General features: G+C 39.1%; 1 protein-coding gene across 4 annotated transcripts in view; it reads left to right on the forward strand.

Annotated features, from left to right (window-relative positions):
• Window positions 1–23,163, forward strand: part of C19H2orf42 (chromosome 19 C2orf42 homolog) — a 36,243-nt gene that overhangs the window by 9,333 nt on the left and 3,747 nt on the right. For all 4 annotated transcript variants that reach the window (XM_069494371.1, XM_069494372.1, XM_069494373.1 and 1 more), the window contains 8 exons: window positions 2,348–2,625; window positions 3,012–3,847; window positions 5,683–5,793; window positions 8,266–8,370; window positions 11,010–11,114; window positions 14,090–14,197; window positions 14,535–14,635; window positions 16,046–16,208. In XM_069494371.1, coding sequence (XP_069350472.1) covers window positions 3,025–3,847; window positions 5,683–5,793; window positions 8,266–8,370; window positions 11,010–11,114; window positions 14,090–14,197; window positions 14,535–14,635; window positions 16,046–16,208 — 1,516 coding nt within the window. In that variant the 5' untranslated portion in view covers window positions 2,348–2,625; window positions 3,012–3,024. The remainder of the gene's footprint in view (window positions 1–2,347; window positions 2,626–3,011; window positions 3,848–5,682; window positions 5,794–8,265; window positions 8,371–11,009; window positions 11,115–14,089; window positions 14,198–14,534; window positions 14,636–16,045; window positions 16,209–23,163) is intronic.

Here is a 23,163-nt window from a genome sequence, read left to right on the forward strand (position 1 = left end):
TAGAAAAAAATTAGCCGGGCATGATGACATGCCTGTAGTCCCAGCTACTCGGGAGGCTGAGGCAGAAAGATTGCTTGAGCCCGGGCAACAGAGTGAGACTCTGTCTCAAAAAAAAAAAAAAAAAAAGACCATCCCTTGGGATGGGATGGGGAAGCAATGTTAACAGCCTATTTAAAGATCACAAGCAGATTACCTTTATTTACTTTTTATTTATTTTTTTTTAACCTGTGGCCCTAAACGATACAGATTACCTTAAAAATAAAAAGGCTTAAAAATAAAGAACTTGGGCTGGGCGCTGTGGCTCACTACTGTAATCCTAGTATTCTGGGAGGCTGAGGCAGGATTGCTTGAGGGTAGGGGTTTGAGACCAGCCTGAGCAAGAGCAAGACCCTGTCTCTGCAAAAAATAGAAAAATTAGGCGGGCGTGGTGGTGCGCACTTATAGTCCCAGATACTCAGGAGGCTGAGGCAGGAGGATTGTTTGAGCCCAGGAGTTTGAGGTTGCAGTGAGCTATGTTGACACCACTGCACTCTGGCCCAGGTGACAGTGAGATTCTGTCTCAAAAAAAAAAAACAATAATAGTAAATAAATGAATAATAATGAACTTGGGCTGGACACAGTGGCTCATGCCTGTAATCCCAGCACCCTGGGAGGCCAAGCCGGGAGGATTCTTAAGGACAGGAGTTCAGACCAGCCTGGGTAACATAGCAAGACCCTGTCCCTACAAAAAAATTTTTAAAAACTAGCCCAGCATTGGCCGGGCACGGTGGCTCACGCCTGTAATCCTAGCACTCTGGGAAGCCGAGGCAGGTGGATCATTTGAGCTCAGGAGTTCGAGACCAGCCTGAGCAAGAGCGAGACCTCGTCTCTAATAAAAAAAAAATCTAGCCCAGCATGGTAGTGCCTACCTATAATTCTAGCTACTTAAGAGGCCAGGGTGGGAGGATCACTTGAGCACAGGAGTTTGAAGTTGCAGTGAACTGTGATCATGCTACTGCACTCCAGCCTGTGTGACAGAATAAGACCTTGTCTCTAGAAAATTTTTTTTTAAAAAATGAACTTTAGGCCAGGCAAGATGGCTCACGCCTGTAATCCTAACACCCTGGGAGGCTGAGGCAGATTGATCACTTGAGCTCAGGAGTTCGAGACCAGTCTGAGCAAGGGCAAGACCCCATCTCTACTAAAAATAGAAAAAAATTAGCCAGGTATAGTGGTGTGGGTCTGTATTTCCAGCTACTGTGGAGGCTGAGGCAGGAGGATCACTTGAGTCCAGGAGTTTGAGGTTGCAGTGAGCTAGGCTGATGCCACGACACTCTAGCCTGGACAACAGACGGAGACTCTGTCTCAAAAAAAAAATGAACTTTAGCTAGTGATATGCATGCTGAACTGATACCTGCGAAGGGATTGATGGATGGAGAGAGGGATGGATAAATAGATGTGATAAAGCAGATAAAGTAAAATATTAATTATAACATCTAGTGGGTGAGTATATGGGAGGGTTCACTGTATAATTCTATTTTTCTAAATGTTTGAAATTTTTCATAATGAAATATTGGGGGAAAATCTTAAGTAAAGATTCACACTTTTCTTAGATTCTGTGGGTTAGTGGAAATTGCATTTCTGATTTTTCTAGGTGACCTCGGGCAAGTTACTTAACTGTTGTTTTTTTTCTTTTTTGAGACAGGGTGTTGTTGTTCTGCCTCCAGGGCTGGAGTGCAGTGGGAGATCATAGCTCACCGCAACCTCAAATTCCCTGCCTCAAGCAATCCTCCTGTCTCAGTCTCTCTAGTAGCTAGGACTACAGGTGAATGTCACCACACCCAGTTAATTAAAAAAATTTTTTTTATATAGAAGGGTTCTCACCATGTTGCTCAGGCTGGTCTTGAACTCCTGGCCTCAAGTGATCCTTCCACCTCAGCCTCTCAAAGTGCTGGGACTTACAAGTGTGAGCCACTGTGCCCAGCCAACTTCTTTATTTTCATCTGTAGAACAGTTGTTTGGTTTAAATAAGATACTAATATTGTAAAATTCAAATGTGACAATTTGAAAGTACTTTGAAAAGCATAAAGCACTCTAAAAATGCAGTGTATTACTTTTAAGAAGGACGAGTGTTTGACCAGGTATATAGCATAGCTCTAGGTGTTCTTGACAACCCTCTGTAATGACATTAGCACTGTTTTACCCTCTTGCGGTTGGAAGTGCAAAACACTTAACTGTTTTCATAAAATTGTCAAATATTTCTCCAATAATTGTGAAAGACTTAGATTCCTGTTCTGTTTGATTTCTAAGGGGAAAGGATCATCCTGTCTTTGTATAACTGTAATATTTTTTCTTGTTTTACTTATAGACTGCCAAGATCTCCAGTTAGGGCAGTGGGAATCTTCTTTGTGGAACATTGGGCAGGAGCTTTGCCATTGGATGGTCAAGAAAGAGGGAGCAGAATGTCTGCATTGTTACACCACAGTGTTCAGACTTCAGAAGACTGCAGGCTGAGCAGTATCATTTACTCTGCAAGTGATTATGTCTTCACCTGGCCTCTCTGATCATCAAAGACTAATGAAGCACCTTTTAGGTCTTATGAATTCAGATAACACTGTTTTCCAGATGCCCTGGCAGCTGGTACAGGTAGGATTTTGCTGAATTTTGTGGGGAATGGTAGAAGGTAAGGAACTCATCTTTCCTGTTCTCTAGTCCTTGCTAAATGTAAACATCTATGCCCATAAAGATTAGGTTAACTAACTTCGGCTATTGTATAGAACAGGGTTAAAACTGGAGAAATGCTTTTCTTGTTACACTAGGATTTTTTTTAATATAGAGAGATATGGAAGACAGAGTTTGCTTCATTTTTATTTTGTTTGAGAGTTTAAATTTATGTTGTTTTGTGGTACAGTTTAAAAATGATGGATAGCTTCTTTACATTTCACTTTCTGTACTGAATATTAGAAGTGATTTGAACTTTGTATGTGTGTTTGAATGTCTACTCATGCTGATGAGCTTATTGCCTGTTGTAGGGCCTGTGAAAAAATGGAATCAAACTCTCTGAGGACTAAAGTCCCAGCTTTCTTATCTGACTTGGGGAAGGCCACATTGAGGGGAATCAGAAAGTGTCCCCGATGTGGCACATACAATGGAACCCGGGGACTGAGCTGTAAGAACAAGACATGTGGAACCATATTCCGATACGGTGCACGGAAGCAGCCTAGTGTTGAAGCTGTCAAAATCATCACAGGCTCCGATCTGCAGGTCTACTCAGTGCGGCAAAGAGACCGGGGCCCTGATTACCGATGCTTTGTGGAGCTGGGTGTTTCGGAGACAACGATCCAGACAGTGGATGGGACCATCATCACTCAGCTGAGCTCTGGGCGGTGCTATGTCCCCTCATGCCTGAAGGCTGCCACCCAAGGCGTTGTGGAAAACCAGTGCCAGCACATCAAGCTGGCAGTGAACTGCCAGGCAGAGGCCACGCCTCTGACCTTGAAGAGCTCGGTCTTAAATGCAATGCAGGCTTCCCCAGAAACCAAACAGACCATCTGGCAGTTGGCCACGGAACCCACGGGTCCCCTGGTACAGAGGATTACTAAAAACATCTTGGTGGTGAAATGCAAGGCAAGCCAGAAGCACAGTTTGGGGTATTTGCATACATCTTTTGTGCAGAAAATCAGTGCCAAAAGCTTGCCTGAGCGCCGCTTCTTCTGCTCCTGCCAGACTCTGAAATCCCACAAGTTGAATGCCTCTAAGGACGAGGCAGCCCAGAGATGCATTCATTTCTTTGCTTGCATCTGTGCCTTTGCCAGTGACGAGACATTGGCTCAGGAATTCTCAGACTTCCTAAATTTTGATTCCAGCGGTAGGTGGTGTGGTTGACACAGTTACTCTGTTTTTCTAAAATGGCAATGAAAGAGTTCCACTGATGCATTTGGAGATTGTCCTAGCAACCGTCAGAAGCAGTTGCTGGATAATTCATGTGAAAAGCATTCCTTTTTTCAATCCCAGTTAGCACATTTGCATAATGCTTGGTTGATTGGTTGAAATTCATGACCAAGAGACATGGCCACTTTATTGAGATAATCTAGCAAAGTTAGCTAGCTCTACTTTGATTTTTTTTTTTTTTTTTTTTACTATTCCACAGATGTCCTATGTTAATAAAAACAAAGAATGAACAAAAAAATTCTTTTATTCTAGCTTGCTTGCTTCTTATCTTTGAAGATGAGGAAAAGTAACATCTTTTTTTTTTTTTTTTTTTTGAGGCAGAGTCTTGCTCTGTTGCCCAGGCTAGAGTGCCATGGTGTCAGCCTAGCTCACGGCAACCTCAAACTCCTGGGCTCAAGTGATCCTTCTGCCTCAGCCTCCTGAGTAGCTGGGACTATAGGCATTTGCCACCATGCCCGGTGAACTTTTTCTATATATTTTTAGTTGTCTGGTTAATTTTTTTTTATTTTTTAGTAGAGATGGGGTCTCGCTCTTGCTCAGGCTGGTCTTGAACTCCTTACCTCGAGCGATCCTCCCACCTCGGCCTCCCACAGTGCTAGGATTACAGGTGTGAGCCACCGCGCCTGGCCGAAAACTAGCATCTTGCTCAAAAGAAGACTTTTAAAAGTTTCTTCGTCAAGTCTTTTGCTATTAACATATTTTTATCTTGTAGACACTTTTTATTTTCAGTGATCTTTAGCTGGTAGCAGTTCCCAACTTTTTTGTTTTACATTACTCTGCACATCCTTTTTCAAGTTAATTGGCTATGAACAAAAGCACACGTTTTGGAGAGTTTTTTAAAATAACTTTTTTTTTTTTTTTTTTAAGAGACATGGTCTTGGTTAGTCGCCGTGTAATCCTAGCACTCTGGGAGGCTGAGGCGGGAGGATCGATTGAGGCCAGGAGTTTGAGACCAGCCTGAGCAAGAGCAAGACCCCCATCTCTATCAAAAATAGAAAAAATTAGCTGGGCGTGGTCACACACGCCTGAAGTCCCAGGTACTTGGGAGACTGAAGTAGGAAGATTGCTTGAGCCAAGGAGTTTGAAGTTGCTGTGAGCTAGGCTGACATCATGGCACTCTAGCCTGGGCAACAGAGCAAGACTCTATCTCAAAAAAAAAAAAGACATGACCTTGCTAGGTTGCCCAGGCTGGCCTCAAACTCCTGGGCTCAAAGGATCTTTCCACCTCAGCCTCCGGAGTAGTTGGGACTACTGCCACTGTGCCTTAGCTTTTTTTTTTCTTTGAGACAGAGTCTTGGTCTGTGGCCTGGGCTAGAGTGCCATGGCATCAGCCTAGCTCACAGCAACCTCAAACTCCTGGGCTCAAGCAATCCTTCTGCCTCACCCTTCCATGTAGCTGGGACTACAGGCATGTGCCACCATGCCCAGCTAGTTTTTTCTATATATTTTTAGTTGTCCAGCTAATTTCTTTCTATTTTTAGTAGAGATGGGGGTCTCACTCTTGCTTAGGCTGGTCTTGAACTCCTGACCTTGAGCGATCCTCCTGCCTCGGCCTCCCAGAGTGCTAGGATTACAGGCGTGAGTCACTGCGCCAGGCCTGTGCCTTAGCTTTAAATGAACTTTTTTCAAAGAAGGCAGTCACTCCATAATTTGTTTTGGGGATATGTATTTTTATAAGTTAATTTTTTGATAGATAGTAATTTTCCATAGTTTTGGATAACATTAGTAATTCAGAAATCTTCTGTTTTTTAGGTCTTAAAGAGATTATTGTGCCCCAGTTAGGTTGCCATTCAGAACCAACAGTATCAACTTGTGAGCCTACTGCCTCTAAGCCAAAGAAGAGGAAAAAGGATGAAGTATCTGGTGAGAGGCTGGTTGGCTGGTTGGTTGGTTTCGTGGTGTTGTCTTTAGAGATGGTTTTACTGTGTTTTATGTTTTTCACAGAATCTCGGCAATTACAAGAAATAGCTTTTGTTCTTTAAGCTTTTTTTTCCCTAAGGCTTTACTGATGATTCTTTGTCAAGTCAAGCTAAAAGTGGTTCTGTTGGCCAAAAATATGATCCAACCAAACTCCACATTTATTGTACATGTGTGTCCATCTCTTAAACATTCAAGTTAATCTTATACCTTAATCTGCCTTAGGACAGTATTATGACATTTTCATCCATAGTGGGTTTATAAAAAACTTGTGACAATGGTTAGTTACATTCCCCACACTAATTTAAGAATATAGTTTATTGTTTGCATTTTCAGTATGTGGAGATACACATATTTTTAAATTCAAATACTTAATACCAGTGTCACTTAAGGACTCATATAAATCGATATGAAAATGGTGAAGTATGCTAGTAGGTATCAAGTGTCTGTCTAGACTCTAAATGAAAATATTGGCCGGGCGAGGTGGCTCACGCCTGTAATCCTAGCACTCTGGGAGGCCGAGGCGGGTGGATCGTTTGAGCTCAGGAGTTCGAGACCAGCCTGAGCAAGAGCGAGACCCCGTCTCTACTAAAAATAGAAAGAAAGTATCTGGCCAACTAAAAATATATACAGAAAAAATTAGCTGGGCATGGCGGCGCATGCCTGTAGTCCCAGCTACTTGGGAGGCTGAGGCAGTAGGATCGCTTGAGCCCAGGAGTTTGAGGTTGCTGTGAGCAAGGCTGATGCCACGGCACTCTAGCCCGGGCAACAGAGTGACACGCTGTCTCAAAAAAAAAAAAAAAGAAAATATTAACTGGTCCACACATGTGGACCAAACTCCAAACTAATTAGTAAACAGAGAAATGTAAACATTTTAGAAATGAAAAATTAAAACTAGATACCTTTTGCTACCAAATTAACAAAGATTTTTTTAAAATAATGAGACCAAAGGCAAAGGTGAAATCTGGGCTCTCCAGCATGGCTAGTGCAGTGTAAGTTGCTATAACGATTTGTAAGTAGCTTGTACTACCTGTTAGGAACCTTAAAATGGTCCTACCATAGGGAATATGGAGGCATGCCAGGTGGTCATGCACAAGAGTTTGGTGCTGGGAAGTTGAAGAAAGATGGAGAAACAAAGTGACATTGTCATTTCTGTGCTTTAGGGAAGAAATTCTGGCAGCAATATAGAACAGAGATTGTTGTTAAATGTTTACTTATTCTAAAATACAGTTCTTACCCTTTGACTCAATAATCCTGCTTCTTACCTTACCTTACCTTTCCCTATCCCTACCTTTACCCTTACCCTTACCCTTACCTTACATCTCTGTCACCCTTGCTGGAGTGCAGTGGTATGATCATAGCTCACTGTAGCCTCAAACTCCTAGGCTCAAGGGATCCTCCCAACTCAGCCTCCCAAAATGCTGGGATTATCGGCATGAGCCATGGCACCCAGCCCCAGTAATCTCACTTCTAAATAATCTTTTTTAAGGAAATAATCTTTGGTATGGGAAAAACATTTTGTCCAGAGATAATTCATTTTATGATTATTTATAATATTGAAAAATTAGAAACAACTAAGGTCCAACGACTGGGGATAGTAAAATGAATCCTGGTCAAGCCACTTTACTATATAATGTTAGACGGCCATTAAAAATGATTATAAAGAATTTGGGAAAATGTTCAGCCAGGCTCAGTGGCTCACACCTATAATCCTAGCACTCTGGGAGGCTGAGACAGGAGGATCACTTGAGGCCAGGAGTTTGAGACCAGCCTGAACAAGAGCAAGACCCCCATCTTTACTAAAAATAGAAAGAAATTAGCTGAACAACTAAAAAATATATAGAAAAAATTAGCCGGGCACGGTAGTGCATGCCTGTAATCCCAGCTACTTGGGAGGCTGAGGCAGGAGGATCACTTGAGCCCAGGAGTTTGAGGTTGCTGTGAGCTAGGCTGATGCCATGGCACTCTAACCTGGGCAACAGAGTGAGACTCGGTCTCAAAAAATGAAAAAAAAAAAAAAAAAAAGAAAGAAATTTTTTTTTTTTTTTTTTTTTTTGCTAAACCTGGCAACCATAGCATAATCACAGCTACTGAAAATCACAAAACCAGCAAAACAAACTATTCATGCAGAAGAAAATGGGAGACAGCTCACCAATCATGATTGTCTGAGAGGTGGGAGTAATAGGTGAACTTTTATCTTTCTTTCACTTCTGTTTATTCCCCTCAGTTTCCTGTAAGGAGATAAGAGAGTTAAAATTTTATGTATAAAGGCTAATGCTAATTCCTTCTAGACACTGTGAAACTAACCTAGAAATTAGCAAAGACTGTTTATATGTTTTAGAGTCTTTAGAAATTAATGTCAAATCAATTTATGTTCTGCAGACGTATTATTAAACACTGGAATGATTTGTGGTTTAGGTGCACAGATGAACAGTTCACTATTGCCTCAAGATGCAGTGAGCAGTAATCTAAGGAAAAGTGGCCTGAAAAAGCCTGTGGTTGCTTCTTCATTAAAAAGGCAAGGTAAGTTTCCCTTCCCTAGAATGGGCTGCAGTGGTTTGGAAAGTCATTCTAAAGGAGCCAGAAGAAGTATAATCAAAAGAAATGTTTCATGTTCTCCCCCAAAAAGTGCTAATATAAACTCTAGCAGGCAATGAGGCTGAGGTCTTTCCTGTCCCATCGGTTTCAAATCATGCTCAAAGCTAAATTATACAAAAATGTCATAGAGATGGAGAACCTATTAGTAGTTGCCAGGGTTAGGGAGGAGTTTGGAGGGAAGTTACAGCAACAATAAAAGGGTAGTACAAGAGAATCTTGTGATGAAACGGTTTTGTGTTTTGGCTATGGGTATATTCACATAAGTCTACACATGTCCTAAAGTTGCATAAAACTATATGCATGCACACCATACATGAGTGCATAAAACTGGTGAAATCTGAATAAGGTCACTGGATTGTAGCCATGTCATTTTCCTGATTGTGATGTTGTACTATAGTTTTACAAAATGTTACTTTTGGGTGAATCTGGGTGAAGTGTTATATAAGCTTTATATGTCTTAGAACTGTGTGTGAATGTACAATTATCTCCAGAAACTACATTAAAAAAGTCTTGGGGGGGCGGATGCGGTGGCTCATGCCTTTAATCCTAGCATTCTGGGAGGCAGAGGCTGGAGGATTACTTGAGCTCGGAAATTCAAGACCAGCCTGAGCAAGAGCAAGACCCCACCTCTACTAAAAAGTAGAAAAATTAGCCGGATGTGGTGGCGCATGCCTGTAGTCCCAGCTACTTGGGAGGCTGAGGCAGGAGGATCGCTTGAGCCCAGGTGTTTGAGGTTGCAATGAGCTAGGCTGATGCCACTGCACTCCAGCCTGGGTGACAGAGTGTCTCAAGAAAAAAAAAAGGCTTAATTTCTAATTGCCTTAAAAAAACCCAAAAAAGAAACAAAACATTAAATTATGTCTTTAAATAAAAAATTACTGACATGTTTTGGCAGCAGGTATTTTGCAGAATGTGTTCCTTTTATTGCTTGTTACCCATGTGCAGTTGGTATGGAGATTCAAAGTTGCAGAAAAAATGTATTTTACAATTATGCAGTGATAAATATTTGTTGAGAAAGATGAATATAGTCTGTTCTCCAAAGTCAGTGAAGTTTGAAAACATATCTTAAAGCAATAGCATGGCTATTTTTCTGATTTTATGAGACAGAATGATTTAATTTTAGCATGACTTTTATATTGAAATATATCACTTTTCTACTCAGAATAATTAAGCTTGTACATTTGGGAATCAACATTTTCTTAACTCTCCTTGTAAATTGTATAAAGAATAGTTTAGTTCGATGCTGGCAGTATTTATTGAACACTTGCTATGATATGGTTGGCCTTATAATATGGTTGGCTGATTAAAGACTGGACGTCATTCCTACCCACCTACTCTGGTCTTGAAGGCAAGACCAATACATAATTAGAGAATAATACAAGACTGAATATTAACTAATTAATTCATTAAGAACTTACACATTCTAGGAAAAGTGTTTTAGGAAGGTCAAAAAATAAACAGATCTTGCAACTTGAATCTGCCAGGTAAAAAAGATAAATAAAAATAAAGAGAATATTTAAAAAAAAAATAAATAAACAGATCAACAGTATCAGAAAATTTTGAACAATTTTTCATCACTTTCTTTGGTGCAAAGAAAAAAAAGAATAGCTTCAATCCAAATTATCACTGTATGTTTGGACCTGTAATTTTAGTTTCGAATGAATAGTAGTTGTGGCACTGTTTGTCTGTCTGTTAAAAGGCGATACTTCAGACATGTGGAGACATTTTTAGAGAAGTAATAGAATATGTTCTTTTCTGGAATAAGAAAAAAAATAAGTGAATAAATGAAGAAAATTAAAAAAAAAAAAAGAAATAGAATGCTAGATCTGTGGAAAGCTTTTGAATTTGGAGATCATCCAGAGATTTATACCCTCATTTTAGAGAAGAGGAAGTTGAGACATGGACCCTGGTCACTCAGGGGGGATGGGGGTGCTGTGTCCTGCAACCTCCTGGCTCCCAACTCTAAATTCTGGCCCCATTAAATTTCACCACTATTACTGTATTTCTCGGTTATTTACTCCAGCGCTGCAAGATTTCACTCTTTCATTTTTTATTTAAAAGTGAATTTTCATTCAGTTTGCATTTCTGAACATAAGGTTTTAGATTTTAAGTGTAAAGGTATCATAGAAACCCACCACGAATGCATCACTCAGTCTTATCTGTTTGTGCTCAACCTTGATATGAAACAAATACCTTCATTATTGAGAGGATTTGGGGCACATAGATACATATTCATCATGAATAGAACTAATTTATAGGTCTCTAAAACAGCCATTATAAAGGATCATTCTTTAATATGCAATTTAGTGTTAAAAGGCTGCTAACTTTCTATGGTTTATAATCTTAAACCTATTAGTCTCTAAGTACTTTTCATTTATTATTTTCTAAGTAGATTCTTTTTTTAAAAAGTCCCAGAATATTCTACTTCACTTATTTTATCTACCTTCTTTGAATTTCAGCTTCATGTTCTTTTTTTTCTGTATGAACTCTTTAACTTCAATTAACTGTTTATTCTGTAAGAAAAGAAAAGTTACTGAAGAGGCATTTTTTTTTCCTTTTCCTAGCCTGTGGTCAGCTATTAGATGAGGCACAAGTGACCTTATCCTTCCAAGACTGGTTGGCCAGCGTCACAGAACGCATCCATCAAACCATGCACTATCAGTTTGATGGTAAGTATTGGTTGTCCAACTGGGCTCTTGTGGAAAATAGATGATATTAAGCTAACTATGCTATAGTTCTACTCTCTTTTGGCAGGAAGAGTAATTATACTTTAGTCCAGAGAGCACTGGGCCACAAGAAAGTAGAAATCTAAGTTGAAAGAAAGGAATAATCACATAATTAAAATGAAGGACCAGCAAAATGATTTTAGGGATAGAAGAGAAAAAACAGAAAATAATAGGTAAAGATAGATAGCCTGATTTGTGGTGTATGTGTGCGCTTGTGTGTGTTGGGTGTGTGTGTGGGGGTGTGTGTGTGTGTGTGTGGTGAGGGAGATACCAAAGCTTTCATTTTAACCCTCAAACTTAAAATCAAAGCAAAGGGGAAAAAGGCTTAGAAAAAATATAAACGTGTGAGACCATGATAGTTATATAAAATGACATAGACACGCTATGGAAGATTGGAGCACACAGGCTGGACTTGGGTGTGATTTGGTGTAGCCTCATGGAACCTCAGCGACTTCAGAGTTGGACCATCCAGCTGGTCCTTGCCTGTTGCCTTAAAAGCATACATGCTGGATGGTTTTCCAGGCTGTGTCCAGTGATGAGGAGCTCACTGCTTTTTGAGGCAGCTTATAACATTGTTGGACTGTCACAGCTGTGGGGAACATCTCCCTCCTGCTAAGTGGAAATGTTTGCCTGTCATGGTTTCTGTTGGTTCTAGTTCTGTGCTCTAGCCACACGGAATAGGTCTGTTCCTGTTTCCAGTCGCTGCCACTGCACGCACACAAACCTACCACCCGGCTTGACAGTTCCTCTCTTTTCCAAGTGATCCATCCCAGGTTCTTCACACACTCCTCATACCATCTGGATGTGCTTTGCTGAATATATCCCAGCTTGTGAATATCCTTTAAAAAATAAACTGCCCTTAACTGAATAATGGCCTAATGGCAGACACTCAGTGGCAGGAGGTGAGTTTTGAAGGATTAGAACAGTTACAGCTTCCTGCTGAGGAAAGGGACAAGCGTAGAGGTCTTGAAATACTTGTTTAGATATTAATGCAAACTAAATAAAACTTTAGAAATTACTTTTTGGAAAAACAACAGATTAAGCTAAGGAGGGTTACAAAGAGAGAATCAATAGTTTTTTTTTTCTTTTTACATTTTATTTATTTATTATTTGAAATAATAATATACATACCTATTAACTCACCTTCCAGACAGAAAATCGAACATTGACAATACTGTAAGCTCTACACTATGGTCCTCCTGGACCCCATTACTGTACCACCTTCCACCCAAGTTAACCCCCTCTCACCATCTCCATTGCTACCACTTTTGTCCAAGTCACCATTACTACCACTTTGTCCAAGTCCAGCCTCTCCTGGACTGTGAGTCTGTGTCTTTTATGAGGGTGTTTCAAGACTAATTCTTTTTTTTTTTTTTTTTTTTTTTTTTTTGAGACAGAGTCTCACTCTGTTGCCCAGGCTAGAGTGAGTGCCGTGGCGTTAGCCTAGCTCACAGCAACCTCAAACTCCTGAGCTCAAGCGATCCTCCTGTCTCAGCCTCCCGAGTAGCTGGGACTACAGGCATGCGCCACCATGCCCGGCTAATTTTTTCTATATATATTTTTAGCTGTCCATATAATTTCTTTCTATTTTTAGTAGAGATGGGGTCTCGCTCTTGCTCAGGCTGGTCTCGAACTCCTGAGCTCAAACGATCCGCCCACCTCGGCCTCCCAGAGTGCTAGGATTACAGGCGTGAGCCACCGCGCCCGGCCAAGACTAATTCTTAAACCTCATCTCTAGCATCCTGTCAGCTGAGTTCTAGTGAATTAGCACTTTGAGAGCTGTAATGATCCCTGTAATGTAGGCTGTAATGTAATTTCAAGATGAAAAATCTTAAAATTGCTGTGTGTGGTGACTTCTCTAACGTATCTAGATATTAATATTTTAGTGGCTAAAAAGCAGTGATAGTTTTGTCATTGACATTCTGCATTCAGTAAAGTAGGCAAAATCAATGGGAAGGATGTAAAGTCTTTTTATAGAATTCTAGAAAAGCTTTCATTGTTATTTTTCTTGGCTTAAGCTTTGTTTCAAAAAGGCATCTCAGCCGGGCGTGGTGGCTAACACCTGTAATCTTAGCACTCTGGGAGGCTGAGGTGGGTGGATCATTTGAGCTCAGGAGTTCAAGACCAGCCTGAGCAAGAGCAAGACCCCTGTCTCTACTAAAAATAGAAAGAAAATTAGCTGGACAACTAAAAAATATATATAAAAAATCAGCCGGGCATGGTGGCACATGCCTGTAGTCCCAGCTACTCGTGAGGCTGAGACAGGAGGATTGCTTGAGTCCAGGAGTTTGAGGTTGCTATGAGCTAAGCTGACACCATGGCACTCTAGCCCAGGCAACAGAGTGAGACTCTGTCTCAAAAAAAAAAAAAAAAAGGCATCTGAACTGTCTTAAGAGTCTGTCTTAGCTGGGCATCATGGCTTGCTCCTGTAGTCCTAGTTACTTAGGAAGCTGAGGGAGAAGGATCGCTTGAAGCCAGGAGTTTGAGAACAGCCAGGGTGATAGAGTGAGACTCCTGTCTCTATTTTAAAAAAGAGAGAGAGTGGATCACGTGGAGGCACCAGGCAAGCTTCTCCTCTACTGGGCCTCATTGTTCTCATCGAGTCTTATTTCATTTGCCCTTTAAGGGGAAAAGTCTATGCTATGGTGGTGTTTACAAAATTGGGGATTTGGAAAGTTATCCTTGGTGATGACAAGGGTCCACTGTGTTTTTTTATGACTGCAAGGGATCAGGATTAGGGCTGGTGACAGCGCTTGGCTCAGAAAAGTCAATCAAAGTGTTCTTTTTGCTTCTGTAGAAAGAAACCTCAGTGGTATATTTAGTTATTACTGCCCTGCAATTTCTTTTCTTCCATCTCTCCCTGCATGTGAGAAAGTCCACTGAGTTTCTTTAAATGCGTTTCTTCTTATTTCCCATAGGCAAACCAGAGCCACTGGTGTTCCATATTCCTCAATCCTTTTTTGATGCCCTGCAACAGAGGATATCAATAGGAAGTGCAAAAAAACGGCTCCCCAACTCTACCACAGGTATGGAATTTTTCCTTAGGAATAGAGATTTCTTGACCTTAGAGAATTATGTTTGGAAAAAATCCAGATGAATTTTCAGGGTTAGGACTTCTCATCACATGCTTGGAGCACAAAGCCTTAGATAATCAACATATTAATTATCTATATTTTTATCAGTTGGCTTATCACATTTCTGCCAAACCCTATTATATATTTGCCCATAGAATTCCTTTTTTAAAGTGCTGAGATTCTATAAGGAAATAATAGCACTACACTGAACTCTCTAGAAATTGAGTAACAAATACAGCGAAAGAAAATGTTTTTGGTAGTCTAATTTTGTCCCTTTTTTACGTTGAAGCTTTTGTTCGGAAAGATGCCTTGCCACTGGGAACCTTTTCCAAGTATACCTGGCATATCACTAATATCCTGCAAGTTAAACAAATCTTAGATACCCCCGAGGTAAGCATTTATTTCTAAAATAGTTCTAAGGTAGAAGAGAGGGAAGCAAGTACAAGGAGTATGTTTGCACTAGTTCCTTGTGTTACAGATGCCAAAGAGAGTTCTTTTTTTTTTTTTTTTTTTTTCATACTAAGATATTATTCAGAAATATCCATGGCTGATAGTTCTGATTCTGATTTTGATGGGTATCCCCTATGGCTTGAAAAATATCTTAGAGTATGCTTTTTCTGATCCCAAAGGATCAGAAAACAGGGAGGATTTTTCTTGTAAATTACAATAAGTAATAATCCCCTAGTAACTACGATGAGCCTTAGATTTGACTGGCAGGCAGCTAGAAAGTATATAAATAATTTGAGATGATTTACTGTCTGTGAAGTCAGTGGTTCCAGCACAATTAAACCCTCCTCCCCAAACTGCAATTTTGTTCTCATTAGAAAAATGACCCATAATTATTATTCTCTTGTATCAGGATACCATTAGACATTTTTAGACATTTTGTTCAAGCAGAGCCTGAAAATTTAAGAAAGATTTTTCCTTCTTACAGGAATGGTATAGTGTGGAAAATTCAGCATAATGTGATTTGATGCATTACGATTAGCTTAATTGCAAGGCATTGTTATGTTCAGGAAAAAAACAAGTTGTTCGGTAAACTACAGAACTTACATGTGAACCCTAGAAAAGGCCTATGTTGGCACTAAAGACACTTGTGGAACTCCTTTAAATGCAAGATGTCACAGAGGCAACTTCTAGCCCGGAACAGATGGCATTCAGGGAGGCACTGAAGTAGCCCAGAGCAAAAACAAGTGGGGAAGAGAGCCAGTGATCATTGAGCTTCTGTCTGTTGGGCATTATTTACCTATATCACCTCATGTAACCTCCCAGCCGTGCACTGGTATTAACTGCATTTTGCTGATGAGAAAACAGGCTCTGAGAAGTTTGGTAACTGGCTCTGGGTCACCACAGAATTCAGTTCAAGTTCTCTCTGGCTCAGTTCCAAGGACAGTGTGACGCATACTGGATGTGAGGTGAGCTGTAGGTGCTTTTGACAGAGTACTTAGGAGAAGAATGCTGCTAGCAAAGCAATAAGGGAAGGAATAAAACTGATTTTAGAGCAAGTTTGTGCCAGTACCAGTTGTGTAGCCATGAAGATGTTACAGGTGCAGCTGGCATATGGTTCATCAGGGTTGAAATGAAGGTTATGGAGACAAAACAAAAGCCATAAATGAATTTTGTAAGGGACAAAAGGCAGGTTTGTTGGCAGGATTTACTTGAAAAATGGGAAAGTTGTAATTAATTTGAATGTGCTTAATAAGAAAGAAGGAGTAATAAAAGATCTGTTGTCATCCAAGTATTTATCTACTTTGAAAGTTTTCCCTTTCTCACCTTTCTTGGTATTATCTTGGTGTCCAGATGCCCTTGGAAATCACTCGTAGCTTTATCCAGAACCGAGATGGGACTTATGAACTGTTTAAATGCCCTAAAGTGGAAGTAGAGAGCATAGCAGAAACCTATGGTCGTATAGAAAAACAGCCAGTGCTACGACCCTTGGAACTAAAAACTTTTCTCAAAGTTGGTAAGTGAATTTCAACAGTGCATCTTCTTTTGAGGGTCAGCTTGTATACAGTATACTGTCCCAGGCTTTGGATCTTGACTTTAAACAAGGACACATTGATTCATCTTGTAAAGGCAATCATGGGATAAAGTATTTTGTTTCACTGAGCTAGTGCTTTCAAAATAAAATTATAGAAGTAGTATATGTTCATTATAGAGAAATCATAAATTTCATTATAGAGCATAAAGGACAAAAAATAAAAACCACTTGTAATCCCACCCACCTCCATGGAGACATCACCATTAATATTTTAGCATATGCCCTTTCAGATTCTTTTCTGTGTATTTGAAGAGTTTCCAAAACAAGGGATCATACTTCACTGCTTTTTTTTTACTTAATGATATTATCATGAACTGCTTTCCTTTCCACGTCTACCTATCTTTTCTTTCTTTCTTTCTTTCTTTTTTTACCAATTTCCCTAAGAGTTGGAATCCATGTCTATCGTAATGGTTATTTTTGTGTGGTGTTTTTCTGGTTTTTGTTTTTATTTTGAGACAGAGTCTCTCATTCTGTTGCCTGGGCTAGAGTGCAGTGGCATCATCATAGCTCACTGCAGCCTCTACTCCTGGGCTCAAGTGACCCTCCTGCCTCAGCCTCCCGAGTAGCTGGGACAACAGATTCGCGCCGCCATGCCTGGCTAATTTTTTCTATTTTTAGTAGAGACGGAGTCTTGCCCTTCCTCGGGCTGGTCTTGAACTCCTGACCTCAAGCATCTTCCCACCTTGGCTTCCCAGAGTGCTAGGATTAGAGGTATGAGCCACTGCGCCTGGCCTCGATGTTATTTTTAAACTTTTTTTAAATTGTTGTAAAATATACATAACAGAAAATTTACCATTTTAAGCATTTTTAAGTGCACAGTTCTCTGGCACTAAGCACATTCACACTGCTGTACAGCCACCGCCACCATACAATTCCAGACCTTTTCATCTTCCTCAACTGAAACTCTGCCCGTTAAGTGGTAACTCCCCACTCTTGTGTTCCCCCAGCCTATGGCAACCACTATTCTACTTTCTGTCTCTGAATTTGACTACTCTAGCTACCTCATAATAAGTAGAATCAAACAATATTTGTCCTTTTGTGCCTACTTTATTTCACTTAATGTCTCCAAGGTTCATCCATGTTGTAGCATGTGTCAAAATATCCTTCTTTTTTAAGGCTGAATAATATTCCACTGTATGTATATTCCACTTTTTGTTTATCCATTCATCTGTAATGGACACTTGGATTGCTTCTACCTTTTGGCTATTGGGAATACAATGTTATTTTTAACAGCTGTATAAAATTCATTAATTAGAATTCCATACTCTAATCCATCCCATTTATTTCAAACTTTTTGCTATTTATTAAAATAATGCTGGAAATAACTTCCTTTTAGATAATATAGCCTTAATTATTTTCTAACTTATTTAGGAGCTTGTTACGGATAGTCTTTGGGATAAATTCCTGAAAATGAAATTGGAGGGTCACAGATTATGTCCATTTTTAAGGTTTTTGATTGTTCTTGTCTAACTGCTCTTTAGAAAGATTGTTAATATTCATAGAATTTATTCCTGCCAGCCATGTATGAAAGTTTCTCTTTTTTAAATCTTTGTTGATATGATAAGCAAAAAATCTTATCTCATTCTTTTATTTTGCATTCCCTTAAATTAATGAGGGGAAACTTTCTATATTAGTTATTTGTATTTGATGAATTACTTTTTCTTTGTCCATTTTTATTTGGGGTATTTGTATAATAATTTCTTCATTATAACAACAACTATAACAAGCAGCACTTAATGAATTATGGTACTTTGTGCCAGGTATCAGTTTAAATGCTTTACATGCATTAATTCATTTAATGCTCATCAACCCACTGAGAGGTAGATTCGGTGATCCCCATTTACAGACAAAGAAACTCAGCTGAAGGCTGGCATGGTGGCTCACACCTGTAATCCCAACACTCTGAGAGGCTGAGGTGGGAGGATCACTTGAGCCCGGGAGTTTGAGACCAGCCCAGGCAACACAGTGAGACTCTGTCTCTACAAAAAAATTAAAAAATTAGCCAGGCAACGTGCATGTAGTCCTAGCTACTTGGGAGGCTAAGGCAGGAGGATTGCGTGAGCCCAGAAATTTGAGGCTGCAGTGAGCTATACCACTATACTACCACTGTGCTTAAGCCTGGATGACAGAATGGGATCCTGTAAGAAGGAAGGAGGGGAGGGAAGGAGGAAGGGAAGGGAAAGGGAAAGGGAGAGGGGAAAGGAAAGAGAAAAAAGAGAAAGGGAAGGAAAGGAAGAAGGAAAGAAAAGAAAGAAAGAAATGGAGGTGAAGATAGATACAGCCAACTGCCCAGGATTACACAGATAGTAAGTATAAGTGGTGGAGCTGGCACTACAGAGCGTACACTCCTAACTGTCTACCTGTTTTTCCAATAACTAAGATATACGCCCTTCCAGAGCAGTGCACTGTATCACTGGTGTTCATTACTGCACCCCAAAATGGCAGAGTGCCTGGTCCATAATAGGAACTCAGTAAAGACTTCTTGAATGAATGAATGCATGCCATCCATAGTTTTAATTACTTTAGCTTTGTGATCCATCTTGTGGGCCCCCTTCATTTCTCTAATTGTGCATTTATTCTTCCAGGAGAAATTTAGAATGTATCATTTTGTCAAGTTCTTATGAATATTTTCTTAGCTATATTTTATTTTTTTGCTGCTCTTGTGAATGAGATTTCGATCATGTTTCTAGCTTGTTATTGCCAGTATATGGAAAGCTCCTGGTTTTCATGTATTTACTATCCAATCAGCACCCTTAATGAAGTCCTAGCAGTAATATCATAAATCAGTTGTTTTCCTCCAGTGTCTCAGAAATCAGTGATATCACCTGCAAAATAATGATCATTTTGTTTCCTATCAAACATTTATATATTTTTTTTTCTTGTTAAATTAGCTTGGATTTCAAGAGTAACAGTGAATAAAAGCTAGTGGCCATGCTTATCTTTTCAGATTATAGTAAAAACTCCTCCAGTGTAGCGTTTTCCAACTCCATCTTGAAGAAAAGATAGTGATAAGTATTCTGTGAAAAAAGCATGTCATAGTCAAGTAAGTTTGATAAATGCTATATATCATGCTTTTTGGTAGGAAAAGAAACTTTGTGTTTTGGGGAGGTTTTTTTTTTTTTTTTTTTTTTTTTTTTTCCTTTTATTGGCGTAGATTCAAACAGCAGGAAAAGAAACTTTGTCATATGAAAACACTCATCTTAAGAAACACTCAGATCTCTGAAAATGTTGCAACTGGAGTAGGGAGGCAGTAGGGAGTGGTGTCTTAAATATAATTTCTCTCTCTTAGAAATTCATCCTATAAATTTGCATATTAAAAAGCTCTTGAAGTAAAAGCACCCATTGAACTTTATTTAACCTAAGGTTTGCAAAACTTTTTTTGACCAGTGAATACTTTGCAGGGGAATATCATTAGTATTTCTTTCTTTCTTTTTTTTTTTTTATTTCATCTTATTGTTATGGGGGATACAGAATTGCAGGTTGCATACGTTGCCAATGTACCGCCTTTCCCCCCAAGTCAGAGCTCCAGGCGTGTCTGTTCCCCAGATAGTGCACGTTGCACCCATCATGTAGGTATATGTCCCTCCCTTCCCCATTCACCCCTTCCCGAATCAGCACCTTCAAGCGTTACCATTCCCCAACCGGTGCGCAATGCACTCATTGTGTAGGCATACCCCCATCCCCTCCCCCACCCCCCACCTCAGTCTGATATCCGATTGGTGTCGTTCCCAGATGTTTATTTAGGTGTAGTATTTCATAGAATGTGCTCTATGTTTCACTGTTAAATAGTGGGCCATTGGTTATGGATTTCAGGTAAATTTTTTTTTATTATCGTAAGGACATGTATTTTAAGTTAATTAAGTATTTTTATTAGGAACTAGTATTACATTTTTTTGATACCTATAGAAGAAAAAAGCTAATATTAAATTTTATGAAATGTCCCCACGATGCCAACAAAGAAAATTAAAGAATCAAAAAAAAAAAAATTTTTATGAAATGCCTTTTTATCATCTTTGAAGTCTAATTTTTTGACCTATTAGTGCCATGAATTTTATAGCTTTCTAATATTGACATAATCTTACATTTCTAGGATAAATCCTGCTTGGTCTTTTTTTTCTTTTAATATATACATGTATTTTATTTGCTAATATTTTATTTAGGAATTTTGGTTATCTCTTCATAAGTGATAACTGCCTACAGTTTCTTTTTTTGGAGGCTATCTTTTCTGGGTTTTGGTAACAGTTATATAGAAAATGATTTTGAAAGGCTTTGGATCAAATTAAATAGTTTAGGAAATAAAATATGTTCCTTGAATGTTTGAAAGAATTTATTCTCTGAATCTAACCCTTTCTTCCAGGCAGTTCTTTATAAACTTATTCATCTTGTATTCATGGTTTCTATCTTTCCTTGAGTCAGTTTTGAATTTTGATAGTTCATATTTTCTCTAAAACTCATCCATTTTCATGTAAAATTTGCATATATCTTTATAATTTCAAGTATAGATGATAATCATATAACTTTAAAAATCTCTAAATCTGTAGTCATTAATATATACTCTACTTGAATTTTGCCTGTTTTATGGTCTCTTTCAAATTAAAGAACTGGCTCTTGTATTATTTATTGATTCTAAATTTCTATTTTAAATTATTTTCTGCTTTTGTCTATTATAATTTCTTCTCTCTTAAAATTTTTCCTAATATATTCTTTGAATTGTTTTATTTTTATGGCTTTTAAAATGGAATACTCAGGCTGGGCATGGTGGCTCACTCCTGTAATTCCAGCACTTTCAGAGGCCTAGGTAGGAGGACCGCTTGAGGCCAGTTCAAGGCTGCAGTGAGCTGTCATGCCACTGCACTCCAGCCTCAGTGGCAAAGCAAGACTCCAAATAAAGAGTCTTAAAATAAAATAAAATGAAATACTCAATTTTTTAATTAATGTTTGATAACATTTAAGATTCTTATTATTGTCACTATCTAAATCATCTATAATTATAGTTTAGCTTCTCTGTGTCCTCTATATTTTGTATTTAAAATTTCCAGTTGTGTAGTCCCAGCTACTTGGGAGGCCGAGGCAGGAAGATTGCATGAGCCCAGGAGTTTGAGGTTGCAGTGAGCTACGATCACCTAGCCTGGGTGACAGAACAAGACCCTGTCCCAAAAACTAAATTAAAGTAAAATTTGCAGTTGGCTGAAGCCTTTTTTTTTTTTTTTTTTTTTTTGAGACAGAGTCTCACTATGTTGCCCAGGCTAGAGTGCTGTGGCATCAGCCTAGCTCACAGCAACCTCAAACTTCTGGGCTCAAGTGATCCTTCTGCCTCAGCCTCCCGAGTAACTGGGACTACAGGCATGCGCCACCATGCCCGGCTAATTTTTTCTATATATTTTTTAGTTGTCCAGCTAATTTTCTTTCTATTTTTAGTAGAGACGGGGTCTCGCTCTTGCTCAGGCTGGTCTCTAACTCCTGAGCTCAAATGATCCACCCGCCTTGGCCTCCCAGAGTGCTAGGATTACAGGCCTGAGCCACCGTGCCCGGCCTGGCTGAAGCTTTTGATCTTTATATTCTTAGTTATCAATTTCTAATTTTACTATTTTGAGGTAAGAAGATCTGTCTTTTCAATTTCTATTTTTTTAGGAATTTAAAAATATTTTTTCACTAACAATATGCAATATGAATTTTTGCTAACAAAGATATTATTTATCCAATATAAATTCTTATATAGCTTTTAAATCAATCATACTATTTTATTGCTTAAGTCTTCTTTATTATCTCTTTGACCTGCCAAAGACTAGGAGAGTCATGGTACAATTTCCCACTACAGTTATGTTTTTCTAAATGTCTTCTTATATTTCTAAAAGGCTTTAAGTATTTTAACATAGTGTTGTTGGTACATCAGAGTTATTGACAAATGTTGCCAATGTAAATCATATACTTTAACAATGTAAAAATATTGCCTTAAATTCTTCTTTGTCCAATACTACTACAGTAACACCAGCTTTCTTTATTTTTTGATATGTTTGCCATCCTTTTAATTTTATATTTTTTGTGACACTTTGTTTTAGTTGAATATTTTTCCTTCCTTCCTTCTTTCCTTCCTTCCCTTCCTTCTCTTTCTTTCTTTTCTTTTTCTTTTTGAGAGATAGGGTCTCCCCATGTTTCCTAGGCTGGAGTGCAGTGGCTATTCACAGGTGAGATCATAGCACACAATATAGCCTCAAACTCTTGTCCTCAACGGATCCTCCCACCTTCACCTCCCAAGTAGCTGTGACTTCAGGCTTGCACCATGGCACTTGACTTAGATGAATCTCTTATCAACATTATACAGTTGTTTTTTTTCTCCAATTTTATTAGTTTATCCCCTTCATATTTATTATAATGGATATAGTTGGTCTTTTGTCTTTTTATTTTCTGCTTTTTGCTAAGTGAACTATGTTTTCTGTGCTTGTCTTCATAGTTTTTGAAGGTTTTATCATATTTTTATTTTTAATTCTGCTAGTGCTTAATTTTACACTTTCATTTTATTTATTTATTTATTTATTTTTTGGGACAGAGTCTCACTCTGTTGCCCAGGCTAGAGTGCCATGGTGTCAGCCTAGCTCAACCTCAAACTCTGGGCTCAAGCAATCCTCCTGCCTCAGCCTCCCAAGTAGCTGGGACTACAGGCATGCGCCACCATGCCCGGCTAATTTTTTCTGTATATATTTTTAGTTGGCCAGATAATTTCTTTCTATTTTTAGTAGAGACGGGGTCTCGCTCTTGCTCAGGCTGGTCTCGAACTCCTGAGCTCAAATGATCCACCCGCCTCAGCCTCCCAGAGTGCTAAGATTACAGGCGTGAGCCACCGCGCCTGGCCTTAATTTTACATTTTTCAAAAGCATTC

Source organism: Eulemur rufifrons, chromosome 19, assembly GCF_041146395.1.
Source record: "Eulemur rufifrons isolate Redbay chromosome 19, OSU_ERuf_1, whole genome shotgun sequence".
Taxonomy (NCBI): Eukaryota; Metazoa; Chordata; class Mammalia; order Primates; family Lemuridae; genus Eulemur; species Eulemur rufifrons.